General features: G+C 33.5%; 1 protein-coding gene across 10 annotated transcripts in view; it reads left to right on the plus strand.

The window, feature by feature from the left end:
• The window catches only part of DOCK7 (dedicator of cytokinesis 7), a 153,541-nt gene that overhangs the window by 93,246 nt on the left and 48,094 nt on the right, over positions 1-12,201 (plus strand). For 6 of the 10 annotated variants that reach the window (XR_008550196.1, XM_037501367.2, XM_037501368.2 and 3 more), the window contains exons 23-29: positions 274-366; positions 1,533-1,622; positions 2,514-2,609; positions 4,687-4,827; positions 4,922-5,035; positions 6,486-6,656; positions 8,594-8,733. Coding sequence is in view for 9 of the 10 variants with exons in the window: in XM_037501367.2 (XP_037357264.1) it covers positions 274-366; positions 1,533-1,622; positions 2,514-2,609; positions 4,687-4,827; positions 4,922-5,035; positions 6,486-6,656; positions 8,594-8,733 (845 nt within the window). In the remaining variant the exon portion in view is untranslated. The remainder of the gene's footprint in view (positions 1-273; positions 367-1,532; positions 1,623-2,513; positions 2,610-4,686; positions 4,828-4,921; positions 5,036-6,485; positions 6,657-8,593; positions 8,734-12,201) is intronic. The other 4 variants (XM_037501370.2, XM_037501373.2, XM_037501374.2 and 1 more) reach the window with 1 other exon arrangement.

Below are 12,201 nucleotides of genomic sequence, written 5' to 3' on the forward strand. Positions count from 1 at the left end.
GTTAGTTTTTGGTACTGCAAGAAGATCTCTTTACATGAAGAGAAATTATCTTTAAATATGCTATACTTAATGTTCTTGGTGATTTTTTTCAAAATTATGTATTAAGAATTTTGATGAACTAATACTCTATAGGTGTCTCAAATTTTTGGTTGCTTTAACAGTACTAATTAAAAACATGTTTGCATTGGAAAGTCTGGGTTTCTTTAGGAATAATTTATAGCATGCCACATGTAATATTCTTTCCTTTCCAACTGCTTTCTATTATATGCTTAGGGTTTAGATCGCTCCAATTCCTGGGTTAACACTGGCGGTCCAAAAGCTGCCCCATGGGGATCCAACCCCAGTCCAAGTACAGAATCAACACAGGTGGTGTTTATATTAGAGGTTTCTTTACTGGCTGCTGATGTTTCCTTTAGAAATTACTTTTTTAGTATATACTATGATTTCAGTGGCTTGCCTTTTTAATCATTAAGAAGTGTGTATTTTTGTTTCCTTAGCACATTTTCCAACTACTATGCATGAATACCACCAATTGCACAGTAATGCTTTTCTTTCCTGTTTCCTATATTCTCTTTTCCTCCCTTATATACCTTATCTGTATTTCAGTGCCTGCTGCTTATGCAATTGATGGCTTTGATAACAGTTTCTACTTTAGGGGTAGCACATCTTCAGTAGGCATTTAAACATTTTTTGTGTATGAGGGGGGAAACACCTGATAGCTTTCATTTGCTTTTGGTCTAAAGTGTAGCTATTGTATCATTTTCATTTAACACTTACTATTTTGTCATTTTTTCCATAATCATTGACTAGAAGTACTGGTCATAAGCTAAAATTAATTATGAATAGTATATGATCCTTATGTTATAAGATTAAATGCCAGAAGCAAAAGTCCATTTTAATTTGTACTGTGTTGCAAAGTATGAAATTTGTTATAATTTAGTTGACTTAGGTTATGCTTACATAAATCTAGTTGCTTGATATCTAATACTGCATGATACATCAAAATATACTTCTCATCTGTGTATTTGCTTTGGAGAAAATGCTCTTGTTCTTGTAGAAAAAGTTTCATTCCATGTATAGTATTACAAATAACTCATTTTGGATGTAGTATATGGCAAACAAATAGTGAAAAGTAAGAGAATCATTCTAAACTTAATTTTCTTTATGGATTATGAAATTCTTGACGTGTTTTTGGGCCTCAGACCAGTTGAGAAGTATATTTTTACTTTTTACATTTTCTTACTAGGTATGTGCATGTTGTATAGATCATACATATATGTTTCATTCTTTGCAGCACTCTGAATTTATGTAATCAGTAAAATACTCTTATTTTTAAAGACTAAAAATATTAGAAGTCATCTTGGGACTTCTAATGCTGTCATTAAAACAACTTAATTAGATGAGCAATAAAATAGAGTTGTTGAAACCACAATAAAACTCTATTTAAAAACTTGAATGTAATCCTTGAGCTACAAAGTCATTCACAGCAGACTTTAATGTTATCTCGTCATTCATTCATCTTCACTTCATAGGCTATGGATCGAAGTTGTAATCGTATGTCTTCGCACACAGAGACGTCAAGTTTCTTACAAACATTAACGGGACGCTTACCAACTAAAAAGGTAGATTCATATGAAGACAATCCACATAGGGGGAAAATAATTCCAACAATTAAGTAGATACTTTACATTATCAGAATGAGATGTTAACAACACAGTTGCACTGTGTTTAAAAATACATTTGAGCAACACTGCTTGTCTGATGCCTTTTGGGGCATGCCCCTCCAGTGTGGACTTTTTCACATTATTGTAATATTTATATCTTTGAAATTAATTGTGTTTAGGGCTTACTGAATCTAAATTTGATCATCAAATTTTTATACCAAAAATGTATCAACTCTTAATTCTGTTTCTGTAACTGCTTCTGTTTTGTGTTTTAAATCTCCAGGGAAAGGAAGATGAGTTAGAAAATTTTTCACTCTTAGTAAGATATGTTGGTTTGCTTCCCTTATGCACAATTTTTTTTTCATATTAATAAACACTACTTTGCAATGTTTGTATGCATATATATGTATATTATGAGGCAGAAAATTTCTGCTCTGAAAACTTGAAAATTAATGATTTATAGCAAAGTTAAAAATTTTAAAGTGTTTCCTAAATTGTACCAATATTTGCATAAGTTCAAATAAGTGCAAGCAAGATTTTATTTGTAACTGAGTTTTCGGTCTACTTTCTGTTTGCAGGTACAATTTAGGAGGGCACTTTCCACTTGTCCTTTTAAAATTACATTTTACTGCAAGATAACATGTAATTTTTACAGCTGTTCAACATGCCACTGTCTTATATGTATAAATAGCCGTTTCGTTAATGGGTGTCCTCACTGCATCATTGAATGGTTCACATGCCTTATTTTGCTTATTCTCATGATATCTTCATTTGTAGTTGCATTATTATTTGGTTTATGATATCAGCAGATTTGACTTTGATAATAACTTTGGATTTACTTCTGGATAGCTTTTTCATGAGGAGCTGGCTTTGCAGTGGGTTGTTTGCAGTGGCAGCGTTCGGGAATCAGCTTTGCAACAAGCCTGGTTCTTTTTCGAGTTAATGGTGAGCAAATTATATAACTTTTTTTTAAATATTTATTTATTTATTTATTTATTTATTTATGCAAGAACCAGGGTACAGGCCAGATGAGCAGGAGGGTGAGAGGATTCACCAGAGACAGAGCAGGGGCCAGATTACAGGCAGATTGACAAAATACACTGCTGAGGGGAGCAGTGGGCGAGACAGGAGAGGTCTGCTGTGCCCTATGGGACCCTCGCCAGCCAGCCGGGATCAAACTGGCACTGCAGAGGCTGTGGACAGCTTCACAGCATGGTGCTCAACCGCCTGCGTCACCGGGGGTGGGGGCAAATTATACACCTTTTAAAGTATTGTTTTCTTCAGTGAACAATTTTGTGTTCACTCATTATTTTATCATAGAAATATTTTCCTGGGGCCTCCCCTGGTGGCGCAGCTGTTGAGCGCTGGGTTGTGAGGCTGCCTGCAGCCTCGCAGCACCAGTTCGATCCCCGGCCACCGGCGAGGGTCCCACAAAAAAAAAAAGAAAAGAAACATTTTTCTGTGTCCCATCTTACAGTTTTACTTGTGCCTCCAAGACAAAATTCCATATGTTACATCTCTAAATAGAGTGGACACTCAGCACAATTTAGAAAGAATAATAAAGCTTAATAAAGCTTAATTGTTTTCTTTTTTAGGGATAGTTGTAGAAATGAATTATCTTTTTAAAGAAAATCTGTGATACATTTTTTCTTAATCTGAACATGCTAGTGTATAATGGCAGTGCTATTTATTCCATAGCAAACACAGATAAAGAGAACTTTTTGGATACCACAGCTTTTATGTTAGAAAGCTCTTAGGGAGATGCTAGTTAACAGTCAATAAAAAACTTTTTGCTTAATTCACTAAATAGTATTAAAAAAAGGGAGTTAATCTCTTAATAATTACACATATAAACATAAGCATGTTTATATGTATATAAAATATATATGTATAAATATACATGTACATAAATGTAAATAAGTAGAAAAGCAATGTTTCTCAAAGGGCATACAGTATGGTAGCACTGCTATGGACTATGTACTGCCAAGGCCCACACAGATTAAGTAACTTGTCTAAGTATACATAGCTTGTAGACAACAGAATTATGATTCAAACTCAGGAATTCTGGTAGTTGGGGGTCTCCTCTTTAATCTATAGAAAGCTGAAATAATTTAAACTTTTCTTCCAATAAAGAAATATGTGGGAAAAAAAGAAAAGAAAGTAATAATAACAAGACCAAAAATAAAGGAAGTACAACAAAGGGGGCTTCCAGGGTATGTTATTGGGTCATTCTCATTCTAAATATTGGATGTTCCCATTTTGGGGATGAGACAGTTCTAGAAATCTATTAATCTACAAAAAATAGAAATAAATCAAAGACTATATAAAAGCGATAGGCAGTCCATTTTTTCCCCTGGAAATCAAGCTCTGAGTTTGTAGTTATATGCTTTTAATATAAGATCAAAATTGTAATTTTGATTTTTTTTGTCATTTTATTTGTTCAGATTTCCTAAATATAGTTAAAAGTTTAAGACATAACTTCAGGTCCTTTGAATTAAAATTCTTTATTATCATTAACATATTGTTAATCTATATTCAAAAGAATTGTATATATTCAAAAGAATTGTAAATCACTTTGATTTTATATAATATTTTATTACCATTATTTAGTCTTCAATATTTAATTACCACCACCATATGTTACTCTGTGCTAAATGATAAAACACTGTAATACAGTCAATGTTTCTAACCTCTCAGGCCTTGCAATTTAGGATATATGGAATGGCAAGATTGTTAACTCTGTAAGATTTAATTTAAAGAATGAATTTTTTTCTGTTGACATAGTTTTTCCTAATACCTGATCTTATTTTTTAAATCAGTTTCTACTGCCAGGGTAGTTTAATGTGATTGAGTTATATGTATAGGATATTATGGAGAACTTTTTCAAAACATTTGAGAAGCTTAAAGTATTTCAGCTATTAAATCACATGATATATTGAAAAAAATGGCCCTATTGTTTAATCACTGTAACTGTTAATCACATCCATAGGAAACTCTGGCTTACCAATGGTTTATTTTTCAGGTAAAGAGCATGGTACACCATTTATACTTTAATGATAAACTCGATGCACCAAGGAGAACTCGTTTTCCAGAACGTTTCATGGATGACATTGCTGCTCTTGTCAGCACAATTGCTAGTGATATAGTTTCACGATTTCAGAAGGTAATAATAACATATTTTAAATTAAATCTCTCTTCCAAGTTCACATTAAACTGTCATACTTTTATTTGTTTTTGCTTTTTATTCTGTTTCCCAGGACACAGAAATGGTTGAGAGACTCAATACAAGCCTTGCATTCTTTCTCAATGATCTGTTATCTGTTATGGACAGAGGATTTGTTTTTAGCCTTATAAAGTCTTGCTATAAACAGGTAATGCTTAATTAGTAGTAATTAGTGATCAAATAATCTAAATGCTGTGTTTGATCTTTTTAGGGCTGGACCTAAGAGACCTTCAAGAATACATTTATATACTGACATTTAAAACAAAAGTATGTTTTGCTAACTGAACATTTTGTGTCTTGAGTGATTTTTAAAGCAGCTGCATTTTGTTATAAAGTCCTCATAATGTATGCAGCCTTGGACATTGTAGAATTTAGAATCATGGACAGATGTTTATCCAAGTCCCAAATATTACTCATTGTCTTGCTTTTCTTTTCCACAAACAGCTGATTTTGTTTTAAAATTTTTATCAACTAATTAATGAAACCTGCCTTTTGAAAAACATTGGCTATTGGTGCTGATAGATCAATTGGGTAGTGAATTGTATAGTCATCCTACAATGACCTTTTATTTATTTATTTTTTATTTATATATTTTTTACAGCATTATACATTTTTAAACAATGTTTGCTTCCCCTCCCCCTCACCCCCAGGTGTAGTCCCCATAGAATTTCCTTCACCAGTGCACCCATGTACCATCACCACCGTCCCCTGTGCTCCTCCCTCCCTCCCTCCTTCTGATCCCTCTCCTACCTCCTCCCCTGCAGAATGTCTCTGGTTTAAAATTGTTTCTTTTTTGCTTTTGTTTTGTTGTGTTGTGTTTTGTTTGTGAATTACCTTTGAAAGAGCTTTGAAAATATGCAGATCGCTGGGTCCCACATCACATTGTTGAAGAGCTGAAGTGTTGAACACAGTGTCTGTGAAGCACTTCTTAGCTGATTCTCAGATTAGTTTTGGGGTGACTGTGATTAAAAGTGCTATTTAGAATTTTGACTATTTGTTTTATTGGACGCCTTTACTATATGTTTCGTTTAATAGTCAGAGAAATTAAAACAGTGCATAGGCTCTGACCCACTTACAAATAGTATTTTTACTTTCCCACAAAATTTCATGTATTGTTGCTCCCAAAACCTATCCCATCTTTATTCTTCAAGTGTCAGCCTCCTACATTTGCCAACCATTGAGCTAGATGCTAGGGACACTAAAGCTATTAAGTTAGTTTTTATATGTTTCCTCAAGTAGCTTATGGTGTAGCTGAGGAAACAGACAAATAACAGTAATAAATTTGGGTGAACATGAAGTGCTATAAAAAGAATGGATAATTTCTTTCATGAAGTTGTTTAGATGATATACTTTTCCTTTATAAAGTGCATCTTTGAGAAGTAGAAATATTAACACTATTTTGGAGAAATATTAGTACATTTGTACAGTAAGTCATTTATTTTAGCAGTAACTCTGGAAAAAGCTGATACTGTCACTTAAACCATAAAACCCAAAACTGCCCACAGAGTACTATTCTTTAATTCTTACATCTGTCGTGGTGTTGGTATTAGAGAAATGATATATTTGATTTGTGTTCTTATTTATGCAATGCTTTCAAGGTCTCGTCAAAGCTTTATTCATTACCAAATCCAAGTGTCCTGGTGTCCCTGAGATTGGATTTTCTGCGAATCATCTGCAGCCATGAGCATTATGTTACATTAAACTTACCCTGCAGCCTACTTACTCCACCTGCATCTCCATCACCTTCTGTTTCTTCTGCAACATCTCAGGTATGCAGAGTGTATGAAAAAATACATCTTTTAAAAAGATGTGAAAAAGCACCCTAAATATCAGAAAAAAATAAAGGGCAATACTGAATAATAACTGTACTTAGGCGCTGTATAAGTGCTTTAAAGGTATTAATTATTTACTTCTCTCTGCTAGTCTTGGAGGTACATCCTATTATTATCATCCCTGTTTTTCACATGAAACACTGAAAGGTCAATAACTTACTCAAGGTCACAAAGTAAAATGTAATAGAGCTAGGATTTAAACCAAGATACTTGCTGACTTTATTCTAGAGTCTAAGTTCTTAACTACTATGTTGTATGCCTCTTACAGATACTAATCTATAATACCATGTGAGTGAATCCACTTATATAAATTCAGTTATATTTGCACTGGTTGGATTTTCTTGAAACAGATACAGACCAAGTTTTGGGTGCACAATATTTATTAGGGCTCAATACTTATAAAAAAGGGGGATATAATTTACCTGGGCAGAGAAATAAGTTGAATTGCAATGAAGGCATGATGAAGCTTTTGCCTCGCTTTCTGAGTATCTATAAAACTAGATGAGTGGTTAGATGGTTTCATTGGGTGATCACTTCAATAACTAGTAGTTTCTCTAAAAATGTAAAAGGGTTATTGTGGCAGTTAATATATACCTTGTCATACATGTTGTGATTAAGAGAATTTGTGATTTTAGTATCAGAGAATGCTGGGTTTTCCCTTCTAATGAAACATTTTTTCCTACTGCTATATAATTCATGAGGCAAACAAGCTACCTCCTTAAACTCTATGACCAAAGTTGATCTTAACCCTTATTTTATTTTTGAGATATTTGGTTCCTGAATGTAATTCACTAGGCTAGATCAATTGCATGTGTTTGATAAAAAGAAAATTTAAACTTAATTTACAAAGATTGGGAAATATCCAAGAACACCACCAACTTTTCATTTTACCTTGACAAAAATTTGTATGGATCAACCTATTTCCACATATTCTTTTACCTGGCTAGCCCACACATCTTCCTATATTGAATGAAATTAGTGTTTTACTTCCTTCTGCCATCCTCAGCCAAAGATGTGGTTACCTAGTCAAGGAAAATTAATCATAGATATACTTCCTAAGATCTTTAATAAAACACAATTGTTTATGCCTAATGACCTCATGAATCTCTGATTACAGCCAAGAAATTCTTAGGATTTCTTTTGATTGTTCCTCACATTCTCATCTAACTGAATATTCACATTCTAATAAACAACAGAGACAGCACTTTTTGGGAGACCAAGAAGAATTTTACATACTTATTAGGAAGATGACTTTTCCATAAAGAAATCTTAAATCTGTTGATTTCCCATGAACTTCATATGAGTGATCTTGAATATGGATTACATGGGGATGAGGTTGAGGACACTTTGTCTTGAATTATTTCTTAGGGAATGTTATTTTGCAGTAATTTAAAAACTCAGCTAGTGGACCACAACATCATAGTAATTTTCAGAAGATAGTATTTTCCCTGAAAAACAATTTTACTGATATTGGAATTTCTCTGGAAACCAGTAGACTTGATTATGAATATTTCTCTTGTACTCATCAGTGAGTACATAATAGATCATTTGGATTTGGTTGCTTGTTTTCCCTTCAGAGTATAATATTGAAACATTCTGTGTTGTTAAAATATAAAGGAAAAAAGATGGGAAAGATTCAATATGAGGAAAAGGAAATTGAAAATAATTTGAAATATAATTTCATCATAGTTTCCTATATCAAAAGTAAGAATAGTTATTTTCTCCAATGTTAATAAAAATGTAAAATAAACTACCCTATGCAAAGTTTTTCTCACTTTCAGATAATGTTCACATTTCATTTGTCATAATGCTTTCTCTGTAGGATGTTATGTTGCACAGCTATTATAGTTTTGTTCTATTTCACCCCCAAACAGAGTTCTGGGTTTTCCACAAATGTACAAGACCAGAAGATTGCAAATATGTTTGAATTATCTGTGCCTTTCCGCCAGCAGCATTATTTGGCAGGGCTTGTATTAACAGAACTGGCTGTCATTTTAGACCCAGATGCTGAAGGGTAAGTAGACCAGTTTTTGACTTGTAGAGTTATCAGTTTGATTTTGTACAATGGGATGGAAGTATCTCACACTTTCTGAAGAAATCAAAAGGTTACTCTTTACCAACTTTGGCTTTTCTATACTAAGTTCCATTAAGCTCAATAACACTTGTTATTTTTGTATTTCACTAATTTTTTTAAAGATGTATTTATTTATGTACACAAGAACTGGGGTATAGAACAGAGGTGCAGGAGGTGAGAGGGTTAGCCAGAGACAGAGTGGGGAGCAAACCAGGTGAATCTATTGAAATAAACTGCTGAGGGGAGCAGAGGGCAAGACAGGAGAGGTCTGCTGTACCATGTAAGCTAGATCCCTTGCCAGGAAACTTAGGGATCCAACTCATGCCACAATAGCTGGCCATAGCTTGATAGTACTGAGACTTTAACCCCTGTGCCACCAGGGAGGCTGAAGTATTTCAGTGATTATGAAAAAGATCGTTTTTCATATTTGTTGTCTCTCAATATAAAGTTTGTCATAAAATTAATGGTATGTCATGGTTTATTTGGTAGCATTTTTTTCTTTAATAGAACATACAATATTTGTGCATATTAGTAGATAGATACTCACATTTGTTGATGTACAGTAGGTACATTTCAGTTGAGGAAAATAGACTAGTTTTATATTTGATTCCTTGTGAAAGAAATTTATCATTTGCCCTCATACTATGTGGCATTTTTTTCCCAAAATTTACCCTATAAGAAAATCCGTAGTTTTTTGAAATCTTCCAAAATTGTGTATACTTTTAGAGTATTTTTGGATATAGTCAGAAAACATCAGTACAGCCTAATGATTGAATTTCTAGAAATAGTGTAACGTATTGTGGTACAGCATCCCTGTGGGGTACTACTGTCTTAATAGTTGTGAACTGTATGCCCATAACTCACTTGTGGAATAATTGTGTATTTTCCATTTTTCTCACAATAAGATCATTAGTTTATAATGTATTTTTACCTCATATAAGAGCTCCAGACAACTAATGATGATATCTTTGAATAGGCTTTACAAGGGCCCTCATATATTTCTTGAATGAATGAAAGAGGAGCTTTGCAAAGTTCTTAACAATCGTCAGGGGCTCAATTGGTCGTGAAAAACAATCTTCTGCAAATGAAAGACGTATCTTTTTTTCACAATGAAAGCTTCCCATATGAGGAGTATTATTTTAAAGTAGTTTTTCACAAAGCTATAGGATTCTGAAGAAGTGCTTAATTTCCAAATTTCCAAATTGAGAGTGCTGACATTGGCATATGGAGAGGCAGACTGAGTGAAACTCTGTTTCCCACTCGTCGTCATCATTTTTATATTTTTTACTACTTGACCAATTAATATGATGTCATTTGGGGGGGAAAGGGAATCCATTGAAAAAAGAAGCCAATCTGAAAACAACTTCTCTAATACTAGCTTTGTTTAATAACTGGTATATTTCAATCATTTTTATCTATATTTCCATTATTTTTATATTACAAGAAACAAAATCTTTCTTCCTACTGGCTTTATTAAAGGAAGGTAATTTACCTTTTCAAAATTGGAATTGCTAAATTTATCATTTAGCACAGTATAATAAACAATTCGGTGATGTCATCAGATTTCTAATTCTCATTATCTCTTACCTCGACTACAAGCATCAGCTTTATCTTAGCTAGTGCCTCTCATGATTACAAGTTACCACTTTCAGATGAACTTTACTTATTCATGTCCAGCAGGATAGAGGGGGACAGACTCTCTTCCCAAGCATGCAATATAAATCTTGCCTTTGGACTGATTTGGCCCATTTGCCTACCTGTACTTTTGCCATCACCAGGGAAATGCCAGCTTGCTGCACAGGTTAGATCAGTTCTGCTCAAATACAGTGCTTGACTGTGTTAATCCATGGGGCCTTATGTCACAGAGCACAAGATAAGTATAAACCAATTAAGTCACTAAACATGTTTATGTGCTTTTTTTTTTGTAGACCTTAATTAAGGAAGCACTGAGTAAACATTTATCTTTTCTCAGATTGGTAACAATATAGTTTGCTAACTGACTGCTTTAAGTAGCAGAATCTACTCCTGAAACTGAGGATGAAATCTTTCATTGGGGCAGATTGTATGCCTGAACAAAACTTGAGTTTTACTGAATTTATTGGAAAGGAAGACAGGGGAAAGAGATGTTGTGTAGGTGGTAAGCAGTGTTTTATAGAACGAATAGAGAATACTAACAGTCACATTTCTTTTTCATGTCAAGGATCAAGTCAATCAAATAGGTTTGTTATGTTTCTATGGAACAGTATAGAATTTATAAAAGAATTCTTTACTACTTTTTTTGACCTTCCAAGCTATAATTAGTCTTTGATACTTGGGAAAATTTTCTTTAGAGTCCAGAAAGCAATGATAACGGTGATCACTGCCATCATTTCTTTGTATATTCAGTTAAGGTAAAGGGAAGAACTTTAAATAAGGATTCTATCTTAGCTTTTACTGTTGCTTGCTTCTTCTTTTTCTTATTTTTTTCTTAATACTTAGTACATTAGTAAGTTTCATAGGTCCTGCCTTCAAAATAGATTCCAAGTTCAGTCACTTCTCTCCTTTACTGCTATTCCCCTAATTCTTGCCCCTCTGAAACTTTTTTCCACACAGTAGCCTGAGTGATCTTTTAGAAATGAGATTACCTTGTTGCTCAACACTCCTCAGTATGAATGTGAGCTTTTAATATAGCACTTAAAATCTGATTTTCATAATGGTCCTCAAAGCCCTGTGTATTTGACTCTAATTTACTCCTCCTACCTTCTTCCTTCCAAATATACCAAATTTTGCTATTCTGGTCATCTTTGTGTTTCTGTAGTATGCCAAATTAATTCTCATCTTAGGGCCTTTGCACTTGATTTTTCTCTGACTAAAGCAATCAGTGCTCATAGTGCCCTGATTTTCACAGACCCATTTTCTCCTCTGATTCTTTAGGTCTCTGCTCAGTGAGGTTTTCATTCACTAGTCAATCTAAATTATAGCCATGTTGCCCTTGCAACAGTCATTCTTAACCATATAACCCTGTTCATTTTCTACAAGGCACTTATCTAAAATTTGCTTGTTTATTTGGAGGCATATAAATGAAATATACAACATTCATTATCTTACATAGATCCTGGAGAGGAAGGCTTTCATTTTACTCCATCTGTTTGCTAAGTAATCAAGAATAATTACTTGAGTGGCAATAATATGCTCTCTAGAAATTCTTCATTATAGTCAAAAGTTAAAACTGTGAAACGATGTTCTATGGTGAAATGCTAATTTGTTAGTACAGTTCTGTTGAAGATTAGTACCTTTATTATAGCATCTATAACACTGAATTATTATTGTTTGATGTCTGTATTTCTCTCTTGTTCAAGTAAGCTCCTTAAGAACAGGGATAATATCTTATCTAGAATGCAGGATATCAGGTCTTGCATAAATATGTAT

Source organism: Talpa occidentalis, unplaced genomic scaffold (assembly GCF_014898055.3).
Source record: "Talpa occidentalis isolate TD23 unplaced genomic scaffold, MPIMG_talOcc4v2.1 talOcc4.9, whole genome shotgun sequence".
Classification (NCBI taxonomy): Eukaryota; Metazoa; Chordata; class Mammalia; order Eulipotyphla; family Talpidae; genus Talpa; species Talpa occidentalis.